Source organism: Drosophila obscura, unplaced genomic scaffold, assembly GCF_018151105.1.
Source record: "Drosophila obscura isolate BZ-5 IFL unplaced genomic scaffold, ASM1815110v1 contig_187, whole genome shotgun sequence".
Classification (NCBI taxonomy): domain Eukaryota; kingdom Metazoa; phylum Arthropoda; class Insecta; order Diptera; family Drosophilidae; genus Drosophila; species Drosophila obscura.
The window spans coordinates 1,176,468-1,193,493 of record NW_024542775.1 but is presented as its reverse complement, the minus strand read 5'-3'; the positions used below and the strand labels follow the sequence as shown (position 1 = coordinate 1,193,493).

Sequence of the window (17,026 nt, the reverse complement as noted above, 5' to 3'; positions counted from 1 at the left end):
CAAATTTGTTTGGACAATAGTGACATTTGTTAAAAATTCGGTTAAAACTTAACCTGCTGGTGTTACTCGAGGTCGGGCCATATCCCTCTATTTGCGCACATGGGAAACCAGTGCCGAACTGTTTCGGTCCACCGTCTGAGGACAGCAGGCGCTGCGATGGTGAGCCCGAAAAGGCAATCGGGCCAACTCACGTCGGGGAGCCCCAAGGGCGAACCCGCTACCGGGGTGGCTACCGAGCTCAGCGTTACCAAGCGCTCAGAAACTAAGGAATCTTTGGCAACCCCCGCAGGCTGCTGATGATTCGATTGCTGCCTTAAAATAATAGGAGAAAAAACGCTCGGAAGCGCTTTACAGACTCACCCGAGCCATCACGGGACACTGGCAAATTAGTAATCACTCACAACGACTTCTGTAGGAGTTGCTGGGTCGAGGAAGAAAAGGCGGTCCCCTACTTCTTCTGTCACTTTTCGGCCCTGGGTAAATATAGACTACGGCTTCTTGGGGCTCCTTTCCTTATGGACATTTCGGACCTTTCCGAAACCAAACCAGCGATCTAGTCCAAAAAATCCCATCCAAGCCACCGTATGGGACTGCCCTCAATTCGCAACATGTTGCTTACCTCGGTTTAATGTAATGCGACCATTCACGCTAGTGATCCAGATAAGCAACACTTGGTTCACACGCTCACTTGCAGAGATGATTGCGTATACATCGTTCAATCTCGGTAAAAAGATTCTGCCCCGCGTATGAGGTCTAAATTGTCACAATGTACGCTTCGCTTATCTCGAACGGAAATTTCGAAAGTTTCCTGAACTCAAATAACAATACGTCGAGTTTATGGAGGACTACCACCTGCAACGAGGACACATGGAGTTGATTCCTTCCGCTACCACCACGCTGTGTTTAGACCAGATAGCACCACCACGCGATGCCGAGCTATCTTTGATGGATCTGGAGACGACTGCAAGGGATATTCGCTCAGCTCACGTCTACACATAGGACTACCTATTCAACGGGATTTAATCGGAAAGGAAAATCATGCATGGAGATCATATCGATTTGTATCCGAATGCTGCTGCGGTGCTTATAAGTGACGCAATATCGCCGATCTCATTACAGTCAAGGATTAACTGATTTTGGTATTGAGCCGAGCTGAGTTTAAACTTTGAAAACGCAGTTCAAACTGTTGTGAGTACCCACTAGAACTAGACAGCAAAACTCGATACGCTAAGGACCCTGCTGCAGACGATATTTCTGATTTTGCTGTCTGAGTTTACCAAGCCCTATGATTTCTAAAGGTTCAAAAGGTTCTAATTAAGAAAGTGTGCTCAGCTCGGTAGAAGGGAACGAACCACTACACTTGCAATTATCTGTACGTAGGCAACAGTTTGTATCTGAAGTTCATTTATTGGAAATTTGCAGCATACCTCGCTATCTGTCATCACCGCTTCAAGCAATGCGTTGCCGATGCGTCGTCTTACGCATACGCAGATGTTATTTACAGTCAGGTGGAACTTAATAATATACTTTATGAGGTCTGAAACGTTTTCTTCTCTGCGCTACACATATCCACTTTTACCACTTAATTGATATCACACTGTTAGAAGTTTATTTCAAAATTTCGGATTTTCACACACTTTGGCCTCAACAAAAGACGAAAATCTGTGGCATCCAAAATTTTAAAGATACGGGGTGTCGTAGAGAATGCACACATCTACCATACTGCCGAATCACGATCAGATCGGATTATTATTATAGCCAGAAATAAGAAATTCATTTTCAGTTGTTAGCCCACTTCCTTTATTCTCTCTCTCGCTCACATCTCTAGAAAACAGATGTAGGAAAAAAATGTAAACAGATAAAATATTTTCAAATGTGTTGTGTTGTTTTCGCCTAATGGCATGAGAGAGAAGAAGAAGAAGAAAAGTCACAGAAAATGAAACATCGTGCAGAATGCCACTGCTGTACTAATAACTACTTCTAATAACATTACACGGATGACAAAGTCATCAATGGTATTCATTTTTTTTTTGGTGCTATTAGCTATTTTTATTTTGTCATCCATTTCAGTATCAATGCAAAACTATGATGTGATTATAAGGCGCCGCAGTGATCAGAAGAATGGGTATGTGGGTTGTGTGAGCGAGAGAACCTTGGATTGGCACTTGATCGAAGCAAATGCGCAAGGAGCTTTCCTTCTAGTATATTTATATTTAATATTAGCATTTAGGATGCTGACGTGCGAAATATGACGCAAGCCAAAGCGAAGTCTTAATGCACTGATAATGGTCGGAGATTTGTATAAATAAAGCGTATCAGTTGGCGTTAATAGCCATATGACATTAGACTTAGACAATTTTGCTGCGTAGAGAGGGATAGCAGTAGAGACAAAAGGCAACATTCCGTCTCTAGACACGTCTAATGGCTTTTAGTAGAACAACTGAGACACTACTTGACCCACAATGATGTTTTCCAGCAGAACACAGACACCAAGCCAGCAAAATTGTATCCGCAAAGTAAAATTTTCGATAAATTCTGCCGCAGCGTTGCTCGCAGCTCAACTGGACAGCCAGCTTGACGCATATAGTTCTCTCGCTCTGACTGCAGGCATTTCCCATAAGGCCATCTTTATTTTTCCAGCTAGTCAGTTAGCAAAGTCTAATGTCATATGGCTGTAAGTAGAAAGGCCCAGCAGTAAGAAAAAAGCAATATATAAGGGCAGAAACTATTCAAAATGATCCAACATTTTTTTTATTCTTATTCGCCGTGGCGAGAGTCGTCTCCGCCGAGAGTGGCATGGTAGCGTGTGGGTCTTTGAGAGAGAGCAATAGAAGGAGGATAAAAAATAATTGATGACAGAGAGCAATGGCAGATGCAATAGCATATCAAGTATTGCGTGAGATAAGATCAGTTGGTACAGAAAATAGTTCTTTAGTTTGCTGGCAGAAACATCCTAATACAAAATATATAAGAAAAAAGGAGATAAGGTTATTATAGATGAATCTGAACCAAATTTAAACATTTTCATTAGTACCACTATTAAAATCACCTGGAAAAAATTTATTCACGATCAGATGTATTTTATTTTTTTATTAATCGTCAACTGGCTTACCCAAATGAAAGAGAGGTGCACGAAGACATAGCATCGTAAATGTGTCCCTGATCTATGTGAATTAGCAATTCTGAATCAGACCAACAATCGAATTTGCGAAACCGTTTTAAGGGGTGTCGTGTCGGTGCCATATTCAAGTGGCGGTGAGTGTATAATGGTATAAAGAACAAAAAGCAGTTGGATGAGTACCTCTAACGTATGATAAGTCAATAGATAAAATGTATCGATTTGCGTTATCGAAATGTAACAAGAAGAATTAAGCAAAAGTAATGTAAAGAAAAGTTTTTGTTTATAAGATGGGCGCAACAATGGTCAAGCCGTTGGTAAAGAATGGAAACTTGTTAGATGCATTGCCGTCCCAGGTAGTTTTTCTGAAAATATTAATGTTATCATTTAAAAAGGCTACATTATTTACATTTCAGGGAACGTTGCATGTTGTCATGTTAGGCTTAGACTCTGCTGGAAAAACAACGGCACTATACCGACTTAAATTTGATCAGTACTTAAATACAGTGCCCACTATAGGATTTAATTGTGAAAAGGTTATTAATGATTCATAAAAGTAGAGCATGTCTTTTAACTAAGACCTTGTTAACTTTAAGGTACAAGGTACGATTGGAAGAGCAAAGGGAATTCATTTTCTAGTTTGGGATGTTGGAGGACAAGAAAAACTGAGGCCTTTGTGGCGAAGTTACACACGGTATGATTGATTGATTAATACGTACTTAAAAATGAATGGTGGTTTAATTAAATTTTTTGATAACTTTCAGATGCACGGATGGCATTTTGTTTGTTATTGATTCCGTCGATACGGAACGCATGGAAGAGGCAAAAATGGAATTAATGCGTACGGCCAAATGTCCAGATAATCAGGTGAAAACCAAATTTATATTTTGTGTAAGCTATAAGATTTAATAATCCAACGATATAACCTTGGTCAAGGTTTCCGTAGTCAAAGCAACGCTTGTTAAACTTAATTTAAAACTGAATTTATTAATGGATTATAATTAATTATTTATTGCATAACAACGTTAATAAATTGTGATCTTTTTTTGTTTTGTTTGTTAAACAGGGCGTTCCTGTACTGATACTAGCCAATAAACAAGATCTTCCCAACGCATGCGGTGCTAAAGAGCTGGAAAAGCTTTTGGGACTCCACGAACTTCATAATCCAGTGCCAAACATGCCAACGATAAGTTCAAGCTCTTCTTCAACGGGCAACCTAATTGGTTATAGCTCTTCAAACCAAAGATACACAGAGAAAGCAGTGGATTCGCATCTACCAAGCCAGCTCTACTCTCCAATAGCTCCCAAAACGCCTCTCGATCAAACTTGCGAAAGCAATTCGTCAATGAGTGGCGCGTTGGCCTCATTTTCATATATGCCTTCTCACACTGATTCGGCTGAAGACAAGAAAATACATCACGAAACAAAACAAAACTGGCATACTACAATAAAGCATAACAATACTGAAGCTTCAAATGCCTTGCACATGAAAGGCTGGTATATACAACCGACGTGTGCTATAACTGGCGAAGGTCTCCAAGAAGGTTTGGACGCATTATATGAAATGATTTTAAAACGTCGAAAAATAAATAAGTCCCATAAAAAGCGACGGTAATAGTATAAACAGCGGGTCGTACCTCTGGGAAAGTGTTTAGAACGTAAACTCTATTTAGCACAATTAAATAAATGAAAATGCACAAAAAAAATATTAATTATATAATACGGCTATCCAATCTAAAAAAAACCGAAGCTGGCGTCAGCGCATTGGAACTACATATTATTATCACATACAAACAACATTTTGATGGGCGATTCTTTCGATTTTAAGATAATCGTATTTTTGGCAAGGCCTTGTATGCTGTTCATTTTTCCGACGCATCTGAATTTTTGGTTACCAGATCGCTTATGCTCTGGGGCGAGTATATTGCAACGTTTTTTTTTATATATCGGACCCACTGTGCACCTACTGCTCGCTTTGCAGCAAGAAATTCTCTGGTTGAACTAAGCGAATGTATGTATGTATATGTGAGTTTTAAATTTAAATTTTGTGAAAAGTTCTTCGTGAGAACGTTGATTATATACCAAATAGACAAAATGTGGACAGTGTGGAAGCTATCTTTGATGTGCACTCATATTCTTGAAATCGAGCGGCGTATGTATACTCTCGCTCATTCGAGGTCATTATTTTAGTCAGGACGGCATTTATTTTATTATCATCTTACAATAGTTCGATTGTACTGCCTTGTACAAAATTTAAATTATTTGCTCCGCTGGAATATCTGGTATTTAATAAGTATACATTTAAATATCAATTAAATTTTTTTAGAAAAATGGAAAATGGAATTATATATATACATTTGTATTAATAAATGTACATGCATGGGTACATATGTATGTATGTAAAGTTGTGGATACATATATGCTTATACGATGTGAATAATTGTTAATTGTGTAACGTGCAAGTTAAAGTGAATATCAAATGAGTTTTGTTTTATTCTAATCGGAAGAACTCACGTGGGATACAGATACATGTACATATGTGAATGTGTGTACATGTTACGAGCTCGAGATAAAAGTAGAAATACATTTTAGCACCTGTTGCATGTGGATCGGCGTTTTTTATTATGACAAACAGCAAAAGGTTGTGCGCGATGGCCGTTCCTTCTAATTATAGTTTCTATTACTTTTAGATACCTCATTAAGTACGGAATTAAAAACAAGAAATGGATTCAAATTCTGAAGTTGTGGTACGTAATTTTTGTGTAATATTTTTCTTTATATATATAGAATGGATTTTTAAAGCCCTCTGTTTCAAAAATGCAATTAATTATTGCAACAAACAAGCGACGAAGGCATAACATAACATAACCAATTGTGACATATGTACATACATCCATACATTCATAAATATTCTTAGATCTACTACCACTACTTAGTTTAACAGAGCCTTCAGATCTCCTTCCATCTCTTCACAAATTTGCAGAAACATTGTACTATTTTAATTTTTTTTACGACAACAGCCGCAGACTGAAGTTGTAGTGACGGATATGGCTCCCGAAGAAAACGCCGAACGACTCGTAACATCTGTAGAAACCAGTCAAAGTGTTAATAGTTCAATTGATGAAAGCAATGTCGATTCAAGCTCAGTCGTTATTGAGAAAGAATCTGATCAAGACGCTAAGGTCTCGGACGAAATTCCCAAAACTACTGTTGCTATAGTAGATTTGATTGTGGTAACGGATACGGAAACTCCGACTTCGGAAACAGCGGAGATGGAAATAGTGGAAACGGAAACAGCGGAATCGGAAACAGCGGAAACGGAAACAGCGGCAACGGAAACAGCGGCTATAGCAGTGGTGGAAACTGAGGTTGAAAATTTAGTTACCACTGAAATAGATGCAAGCAGTTTCGCAAATCATCAAGATGTTCCTACATATGAAACATCCAATAATGCCATCGATTTGGAAACAGAACCTCAAGTCAATGCCAAATCACAAGACAAGGAAGTGGAAGAAACTAAATATGCGGAAGAAACGGAGTCAGAAGATGAGACAGAATCTGTGACAGAAGAAGTATTTAATAACGCTTTATATTCACATTATCTGATTAAGCGCTTCCAAGCTTTTCGATTGCAGCAAAGCTATCTGATCTATCTATAGATCTATAAATTAAAAATGCATACTACGAGTGGATGGAAATACGAGCATACCAGTAAACCAAAGTATTTTTCAATCTAGAGCTATTTAATGCTGAGAAAAGCAGCATTCGATTTTTAAAATTTTCCATTAGATATCATTAAATCTCAATACATATACATACATACATCTGAGCTCTCCGCATAACAACAAAAACTGTTACTTAATGAAACTTAACCAATTGAAGTAGATTGCTTAAAGTACTGTAGAATTTATTTATAATGATAAATTTCTGTGGAAACTAATAAAATGAAATATTAACAACTTGACTAACAATCTCTAGTTTGATTAGAAAGCTAAATCTTTAAAACATTTCTAACAGGATATCGTCGAAAATGCTATCGACTTGCCAGAGAAATCTGAAGTACCATCTGAAGTAATCGAAAGCCAAACTGTTTTGGTTAAAGCATCTGCAAATGAAAAGGTAACTTACTAGTCAAGCAGGTATAATAGATACATATGCAAACTTTATTAAAATTGTTGTGTTCCTTTATGTTATTTTTAATTTTTGCACTAGGGCACAGAATTAAAGGAAAAATCAAACGAATTCTCTGATATATCGACTCAAAAAGCTAACGAAGTTGCGGATGTGAGATTATCAAATGATCAGGTAAGCGTTTGGTTAATTTTGGTTGAAATATGCAAATAATTGTATAAGATAACAAAGTTTAATGGGTATAATTAGATTCAAGACTAATTCGCAGCTGATGTAAAAAAGCTGCTGACTATACCACTCTTAAATCCAATTTAGATATTCCGTAAATTAATCATAAATTTCTATACTACTGCTTAAAAATTGTTTTACAGTGTTGTAATGTTGTGCGAGGGTGCGAAATTTAAACCATTTAATCTTTATAAGCCAATTCATTTTGTTTATTCTCTGCAGAAAAACTTTAACAATCAAATTCAGGACATTATATCTGATATAGATATTAATATAAAAACACAAGAAAAAATTACCAAGCTTAAGGAGCAAGAGCTGAAGCTAATTCAAAAACAGAACGAACTGACAAACCAGATTCAGCAGCAGCAGATTCTGGCTCAGCAGCTGACTGCCCAAAATCAATTCAAACAAAAACAGTGGGAACAACAGCAAATTGAGAAACAAGAGTTCTTAAGCTCAAAAATAAACCAGCAAGATGGGTTATGCTCTACGCAATCGCATTTACACACCGCCTACAATCAAAGTGATGATTCGCATAATAAAAAAGTACGTATAAACACAAATGCGGATTGCTTTTTTGACATAAGTTAGAAACAATTTCAAACACGTAAAAATATAGCAAGTCCAATCTTATCTACATATGTGACATACGCTCTAAAGCTTATGATATTTTATTCGATCGATTAATCGCCATGATTGGTAGCTGTAGGATAAAGCAATCTACTTAAAATAAAATTTTATTTAGCTCTGTATGTATAGAAGTAGTATGTGTATATTGTGGAGTCTAGTTGGAATACATATTTTAAAATTTACAAAATTGACCCACAATTTTCGCATTTCCTACGTCAGTTATATGAGAATAGGGTCATTATGGCTTTTTCAGTAATTTCAAAAGAAAATCAACTGTACATTTTTATAAAGATAAAGATCGAAAAGATTTTTCGATCAGGCGTTTTTATGGTTGGAGATTTCTTTATTGAGCGGCTGATGATGCTGACCGAGAATATATGTATGCACATACTTAAAGAGTTGGGTATTAGCTTTTTCGTATAACAACTATCTGGTGTAAGTCTTAATACTATACTCTATGTAAGGGATTACAAATTCAGGGCAGGCAAAGTAAGCTTACATCTATGGTTTTATAACTACATAAACATATTCATGGAACATATTTCTAAACAACTACTTTACTGTTGTTATTGTTGGTGCTACTGCTGGTGCTCTTCAAATGTAATGCCAAATGCAACCGCAATTGAACACGTGAATGGAAAACAACATGAATGATTTCCACTGTATACATACTGTATACATATGTGTTTATATATATGTACCGAACACTCAAAATGAGAGAATATTGCTTATGTATACGTCTATGCATGTGTTTGCCGAAAATCATATAGAATTTAAATTAATGTGCGTTTCGTTCCAACATTTGAAAAGGCATCTATAATTAGCCTTAAAGAGAACTTCGTATGTGGCCATATTTACATACGAGTCATGTGTGTGTGCATACACACATTTTTAATACATATGCAGATATGTTCGTATGTATGCATGTTTCTTCAACGACAAGTGTCTTTTTTAGAATTTTATTTGTGCCGCCCGCTAGTATCGAAAAAAAATCGTCATAATGCAATAGGTTAACGTTCGAAGTATTTCTTAATGCGCAAAAGCCACCACTTAATTTTTTGAAAATGAATTGCATAGAAAGAAAACGCGGGTTTCGGCCCAGTGATCTATACGATCAGAGCAAAAGAAAAGTTTTATTAGAGCTAAGCACGAAGCTGTGGCAAAGAAAAAATGTATGTATCATATGGATCCGAATAGCTAAAGAGCAGAAAACAATGATCGTCTTTCAAATTATTTTCCGTGGCTCAAGCATTTTTTACTTCACACAAAAAACCTTAAATAGATGCTTAAATGGTTTGCATAGAACAATAAAAAATCATATCAAGCTTAGTTAGAACAATCTCTCCTATGTATTGTAATTAAAATAGGAAACAACAAATTTATCGAAGTCAATTGATTTGCGAAAAATATTCACACCTGCGACCGATGCTGTTGAAATATTGCCAAAAAATCGTAAGTAAACAAAAAAAAAAAAATAGAAAAGGTGATACGTAAGCCTCGTACAACTTACAATTAATATATGTATATTCACATGTACATACATATATACGTAGGGCTACCCGTTATCAGTGCTTGAAATGTTTTCGCTTTGGTCAATTGCCATTGGACTAATCTCAGCTGAAATTTCCAGCTTTCACTCACGTTTTATATTGATCGCTTAAGCTGTTTCTAAACTAAAAACGTATCACTAATTACGTATCGCCTTTTAAACGTTATTTTACCAAATGTATACCGTCTAATTCTGTGCTACTTAAACTGATTTTCAATTTGTTTAAAATAGGAAAGCTATATGCATCATCCGCATTTTATTCTCCAAACTTACATCCAACTGTGGAAGACCAGGTTGAGCTAGCCCGAAGAATATCCCATTCATTGAGTGATATCAGTAACCAAACGTCTAAGGGTCAAACAATGTATGTCAATCGCAAGAAACGCTCAGTAAAATGGGTTCATGAAGGTAGTGATAAAGGTAATAGACACTTCGATGCATGCAAAAGTCATCATACTTAACCGTGTTTTACTACCCTGAGAGAGATTTAAATATAGAGTTCCCACGTCTAGTTAAACAACTAGTTAAAAAGAACCCAGCACTTGTTGAAAGACGGCAACCACCTAAGCTCAATAAGTTTAAGATTAATAGAATTTTAATTGGTTCTCCGTGTACATTCTAAGAATATTTTCCAAATGTGATAGAAAGGATGAGATTTGTGCTTTGCATTGCATTCCGAACGGTTTATACACAATGGTTTAAACTTTAAAGGATTAAAAATAAAAACAAACAACAATTTTCAGAAAAAATAGGAAGATAAAAAGATTAGATTTAGATAATATCCAAATACACAGGTACATAGTACATATTGAATCGACACAGGTACATAATCATATAGATTAGCTAGGTACATACAGATACAGTAAGCCCAACATTTATTCGTACACCCGTATCACTCTACTTTGAACACCTATAACTTGGCGTACGGTTAAGTCAAACAGTTGTTGAACTATAGTAGGCGTTTTTCTACTAATTTTCATATCTTCCCGTAAGTAAGGTAACTGGGAGTGGTGGGTTTGAGATGGTTTCAGTGGTAAATGAGACATATTTGATCTAAGTAAGATGCAATTTTGGGGAGGTTTTTTTTTGGCTGGAACATGATTGTCTTCGGATTATTCCCAAATTTACTGGCACATGGATGCAAATTATCACTCAAACTATCATTGTACATATCCTTGTCCATTTTCCCATTAATGAAGACCATTCGTCCAGGTCCAGCAGCACCTATACACGCCCAAACCACTATTTTCCATCCACCATGCCTTACAGTCGGGATCTACATTTTTTCATTAATGGCTTTACTTACTTTTCACAAGACTTTTGGAGGAACTAAAAGCCATATTTATTTATTTAGAATGTGATTTACATTTACATTTTATGAACAGATAGTAGAAAAGTTTATCTTTGATATCAAATTAATTGTTTCTGTGGAACTTAACCGTACCGCACGCCAATTTATACATAGGTGTTCATACTAGAGTGATAAGGGTGTACGAATAAATGTTGGGATTACTGTACATATTTATGTTTTTGAAAATATCTTAATGTTTAATAATTTGCACATACAGAGGAAGATTGCACAAGTGAAGTTAAGACGTTTTATAAAGAAAATACAGATGCAAATTCCATGCTGGAACTAACAAAGCTGGAAAAAATACCGCTAAAGCTCATAATGAATCCAAGAGGACAAGTCCGCGATTATAACTCGGTCAAAGAATCGATTAATGTTGAAACCGGACTGTTATCGCCTGACAATTGCGCTGAACTAATAACCGCTCTAAAACTTCATCAGGGAAGAGGTAACATGACAATTCCTTAGTATTATTGAAGTGTATTGAAATCATTATTTGGATTAACCATTATTTATGAGGAAACCTAAATATTTAAAAGTTTACAATTACAAATGTGTATTAAAAATGTTGCTGTACACGAGGTAATTTACAATGTTCTTTGTTCTTTGAACCAAAATCCAAATAATGTATCGAATCAATACACATTTAACCAGTTTAAATCACATAAATAACCGCAATTTTTTTCTCCCTTGGACTTAATGATTACAATCGCTTTACCTGCTTCGCTACTGCCACCGCTACCGCCACTGCCGTCTCTGGCACCACCGTCTGTGCCGCCGCCGCCTGCTCTACAATCTGCTCAACCATACATGCATATATATATACATGCTATATATGTATATAGGTGCCGAACTGTTTGCAAAACGTCGCAGAAAGGCTGATAATTGGGTAGTCGATGAAACAAATGCAGGGACTCAAAGTCATCCATCTGGTCTTCCAGATTATCAGCAGTATCAGCCAAAGCCGGCAACGTCGCCAAACATTTTGCCGGCGTATTCTGATGCTGGAAAACATCGCGTTCAATTAAATATTCACCAAGATCAATTAATAGAAAAGTATTCTAAGCCTGGACTTCAGGTTGTTAAATCGCCTTGGGAGGCCGCATTACAGACAGGTTCAGCGAGCTCTGCCTTTTTGGAGGAATCCAAACCTAGAAGTCTCACACCTTCGTCTGTACCAAAGACATATTTCCATAGTGGTGGAAACGATTTGACAGATGCAGGGGAACCAGTATCCTACGGCATACCATTGAGTAATCAGCAGGAATCATTTAAAAAGGTAATGAGCTGCACTTTATTTTAATAATATTGCATCTACATTTTGTTTTGTCTGCAGTCTCTAAACCATCAGCAATCATCCATTTTGCCCACGAACCCACAAAGAGAATTGGCCTATAAGCCAAGTGTTGCCCAGGGCTGGGGAGGACGTAATGTGGAACTACCAAGAGGTAAGTTAATCTTTAATGATTAAATAAATTACTGGTATTTCGCGAGTTTACTGTGATAAGAGAAGATGATTACTTTTACGCTATGAATAAACTGTTCCAGAGTATTTTGACTTCAATGAACCGTTGTCATCTTGGGAGGAAAATAACAATGAGCAATGCAACAACCAATACATCAGTGAAGAACATGACATACTTAGGGAAAATGTTCAAATGGGCCATGGCCAAAATCAGTCACTTGATTTCGAAGTTAATGTGCAAACCCGATTGCATCAACTCGAACAATTTCAAAAATATTTTTTGGAACAGCAACGACTTGAAATAGAAATATTGAAGCGAAGAGACGACTCTCGTTTATTCCGTTTAACCAAATTATATCACGAACAGTTCAAGCATGAGAGTCCCAATGAAGAAAGACTGCATAATGAAGATGTACTACAAACAGGTCGCAGTACCGATGAAGAAATAAACGAAAACGTAAATGTACAAGATTTAATATACTCGTTCGAACAGCAGTCATTAAGGGAGCACACAGAATCTGCAAGGCCCAGAAACCAAAACTGTTCGACATATCTATCAAGTGAAGCCACCAAAGCTGACAATGAAACTGGAGGCAAGACTTCTAGATCCCGGAAAATCCCGTGTTTTCTTGTTTAACAATCTCAATCTTATATTGGTATTTGTTCACAGTCCATAGAATACGACTATTTCCTTTATTTCCTTAATTAACCGATAAGTGTTATTATCGTGTGTATAGTAGCGTCTGTCTAAAGCGTTTTAAATTGCTTGAGTTTTTGTTCCCAACCTGTTTATTTTGAATGTACTCGTAGTGTCTATTCAAAGCTTATAATGTTCGTATCAATTTAATTTGAAATTCTTTTTTTCACAGGCTTATACGTTCCCAAGGAAATTTCCTTAGCCAGCTATGCACCCCCACCAAAGAATTTTACAGATCAGCAGCCGGCATATTCGGGTCACAACATTTCAAGTATCAACACAACCTACGAGTCGCATCGGCCTCTGCCCACAGCCTCTATTGCAAATGAAACATCGGTGGGAACTAGTTGGGGCTTTCCGGTGTCTAAGCCCATAGCTAGTGGTTTCAGCACAATACCTCCAAAGCAACAGTTGTCTGCTCCTGCTAGTTACCAGAAAATACCTCAGACCTCTGCACTAGGAGCGCCGCAGGTCAACTTTAACCCATCGCCGTTATCTTATGAGAAATTGTCCAAGTTTGAGCAGCCAAATTTGAGTTACCCGAATCAAAATTATCTAAATGTTCGGCAAACATCCCAAGTACGTAATGCATCGCCTACACCGTTTGCATTTGGATCTAATGAGGCTCGATTTTCCGGGTCACATGCTTCAAGATCTCCTAGTTCCATAGCCTCGATTTCACCGCAACCCCTTCGATCGCCTTGTATATCTACAAGATATGGTCAACCATCTAACAATGCGGTACCGCGGCTAACCTCCTCAAGCCAAGCTCAGACCTTCAACAATTGCGCCCGCGGTTGGGGCACGGAACCAGAAAGTCAATATATTTATCCAGGACCAAACGTTTTACCAGCACCAGGAAATATGCCATATTCTGATTTTTAGATGTGTGCAACTAATAAAGTATGCTTCTCAACGAAAAAACCACGATTTACGAACTATGTACATAGTACATATAGTGCATAGTACATATAGTGCATAGTACATATAGTTCATAGTACATAGATACTTATGTGCTCTATTAAATACATAAATTGCGTTTGTTTATTTGCGTCTATAAAATAATAATAATAATAAATCGTTTATTAAAACTATTTTTTAATTATAAGTACATAATTGATAAAAATTCCAAATGGGAAGCTACGTAAGTACAAACATATGTGCATTCTTAAATACATATATAACAACGAAAAACGGGGAAATATGAATACATAGTACATAGTAAAACCGGTGTTTAAAGATGACATAAGGTGAACACTTTTGGAATAAAATATTAATATTTTAATATTATTAATTAATAATAATATTAATATATTAATATATATATATATATATATATATTAATATATATTAATATTAAGCTATGCATCCCCACCAAAGAATTTTACAGATCAGCAGCCGGCATATTCGGGTCACAACATTTCAAATATCAACACAACCTACGAATCGCATCGGCCTCTGCCCACAGCCTCTATTGCAAATGAAACATCGTTGGGAACTAGTTGGGGCTTTCCGGTGTCTAAGCCCATAGCTAGTGGTTTCAGCACAATACCTCCAAAGCAACAGTTGTCTGCTCCTGCTAGTTACCAAAAAATACCTCAGACCTCTGCACTAGGAGCGCCGCAGGTCAACTTTAACCAACTTTAATAAAATATTAACCAATAGCCATTGCCATTAAACGAATAAATAAAAGGCGTGAAAGGAAAAATGGAATCGGAACTTACGATAACATGTGTGGCGTCAAGGCACATTCAGTCATCCTTGCTAGGAAAGGGAATTTGAGAGAGACGCTAGCATTGATAGAACTAGGTTACAATATTTGGTTTTAAAACTATATGGGAAAGGTGCCGGTTGTGGATATAGTTTTGTTTTTGCGTCATAACTTTTGACCAATTGCATATTATGGAAACATATGAGCACCAATTAAAGACTAGACATCTTAGGTAACTGTCAAGGAGGGCACTAAATTGATTCCTTCATATAAAAGCATATTAACAAATATGAAATCACCACACCTATAACAAGAAAATAAAACTTAATTTATTTTAAGAGCATTCACTGGTTAGGTATGTTGACTTGGCTAAAAACACGTAATATGTATAACAGCTGTGATAAAATACGTTAAGTTTACATCAACAACGATATTAAGCATATGGTCAAAATCGCGAAAAACAAAACCACGTGAAAAATTTTGTTTATACCCGTACTCAAAAAGAGTTAAAAGGTATATTGTATTTGTGGTAAAAGTGGATGTGTGTAACGCAGAGAAGGAATCGTTTCCGGCCTTATAAAGTATATATATTCTTGATCAGCATCAATAGCCGAGTCTATGTCTGTCTGTCTGTCTGTCCGTCTTGATGAGCGCCTAGATCTCAGAGACTATAAGAGCTAAAGAAACCAAATTTTGTTTCCAGACTCATGTGATATCACACTGCTAAAAGTGTATTTCAAAATTTCGCCCCGTCCCTTCCACCTCCACAAAGGACGAAAATCTGTGGCAGGCGCAATTTTAAAGATACGATTAAACTAAAAACGCAGTATCGTAGAGAATGACCATATCTACCAGATTGCCGAATCTTAATCAGATCTTCCCCCACCTCCTGTAGCAAGAAACCACGCTACTCATTATATTTCTTGCTTGCACACACTCTGACATGTGCAGTGCGGAGAAGATGTAGAATCTACATTGTGTATGTATAATTTACATTTTATATGTGAAATCGACATTATAGATGTATATGTAGATAACAGATGTAGCAAAAAAAGTAAAAAGTAAAATTTTTTAAAATTCTAAATAAATCATAAGCTCACAAATTGTATATACTGAATGAGTACGGGTACAAAAGTAGAGTCGCGTCCAAAAAAGCGACTCACGCGTTCCTTATCGTTTTTATTTGTTTTTCAGTCTAAATATAATTTTTCATGAAGTTTAATAAACGAAATTTAATTTTTTAGTTTAATTTAGTACTTCCATCCTTAAGCTTCAAAATATTTTAGTACTCATTAAAAATAGTCAACCAGAAGAGCAGTATTTTTTGAAAGTGTTGCGCAACTTGAAAGCCTACTTCCAAATTTGTGTAACGTTACAGTCAATTTGAGACGTTCATAATTCTTAAATAACAACGCGTACATAAAAAATCTGTATGGACATAAAGTCTCAATACAGGTTTCAAATTTTTGAATGCAAATACAATAAATTTTAAAACAGTTTCATGTGTTTTTGTGACAATTTTCGTCAAAATATGCGTGCGAATGTAACGTAACAGTCATCGATTTCGACCATATACATATGTATAAACAAATACACGCAATAAATAAATGAAAAGAAAAGAAAAAGGAACGTTGTGAGTCGCTCCTGTGGACGCGACTCTACTTTATACCCGTACTCAGTCAGTATATGAATATGTAAGCTTATGACATATGTGGAATTTTAAAATATTTTACATATTTTTGCTACATCTGTCATCTCTACATCTTAATGTAGATTCTACATATTCTCCACAAAAGGTCGTGCACTGAAAAAGGAAAGTGTGTGCGAGCGAGAAAGAAATCAAGTAGGTCTTCATCGCTGAGAGCGGCGGGTTACGAAACTGAAATTTAATTTCTTCATTGATAATTTCTATAATAATGATCCGACATGTACCAGATTCAGCAATTGCGAAATTTTGTTAAGTGTTAAATTTTTATTTTTTTAGCTTTTATATCGCAAAGAAACATCACGAATACATAGCTTACTGTGACTATAATAGCAACCTTAGTCCATAGTAACTAAGGAACAATCGACGGCTAGATTAGGGAACACAATGGTACATGCGTTTCCTCCTATAGCTTCCTGTTGGTCAGGTCGGTTAGGTGGA

General features: G+C 36.4%; 2 protein-coding genes and 1 long non-coding RNA gene across 13 annotated transcripts; 2 read left to right on the top strand and 1 right to left on the bottom strand.

Annotated features, from left to right (window-relative positions):
* Positions 1-483: 483 nt before the first annotated feature.
* LOC111070785 lies at positions 484-3,184 on the bottom strand. Its single transcript, XR_002607405.2, has 3 exons — positions 3,113-3,184; positions 3,035-3,049; positions 484-2,953 (listed from the first exon to the last, which is right to left on the bottom strand). It is a non-coding gene; the product is annotated as an uncharacterized LOC111070785 (long non-coding RNA).
* Positions 3,185-3,340: 156 nt separating this feature from the next.
* Positions 3,341-4,830, top strand: LOC111070784 (ADP-ribosylation factor-like protein 4C). The gene is made up of 5 exons (XM_022361693.2): positions 3,341-3,474; positions 3,535-3,654; positions 3,715-3,812; positions 3,883-3,985; positions 4,185-4,830. The coding sequence occupies exons 1-5, from the start codon at positions 3,409-3,411 to the stop codon at positions 4,731-4,733; spliced, it is 936 nt and encodes a 311-aa protein (XP_022217385.1). The 5' UTR covers positions 3,341-3,408; the 3' UTR covers positions 4,734-4,830.
* Positions 4,831-5,211: 381 nt separating this feature from the next.
* Positions 5,212-14,261, top strand: LOC111070780 (myb-like protein P). Of its 11 annotated transcripts, none has more exons than XM_022361668.2 (13): positions 5,212-5,400; positions 5,809-5,865; positions 6,139-6,690; positions 7,136-7,237; positions 7,331-7,423; positions 7,700-8,023; positions 9,475-9,559; positions 9,888-10,064; positions 11,225-11,455; positions 11,853-12,286; positions 12,344-12,455; positions 12,556-13,065; positions 13,342-14,261. In XM_022361668.2, the coding sequence occupies exons 2-13, from the start codon at positions 5,842-5,844 to the stop codon at positions 14,052-14,054; spliced, it is 3,357 nt and encodes a 1,118-aa protein (XP_022217360.2). In that variant the 5' UTR covers positions 5,212-5,400; positions 5,809-5,841; the 3' UTR covers positions 14,055-14,261. The 11 variants fall into 11 exon arrangements, with proteins under 11 accessions (XP_022217360.2, XP_022217362.2, XP_022217361.2 ...); XM_022361666.2 differs by having other exon boundaries at positions 5,213-5,400; positions 9,888-10,076; XM_022361667.2 differs by having other exon boundaries at positions 5,238-5,295; positions 9,888-10,076.
* Positions 14,262-17,026: the final 2,765 nt, after the last annotated feature.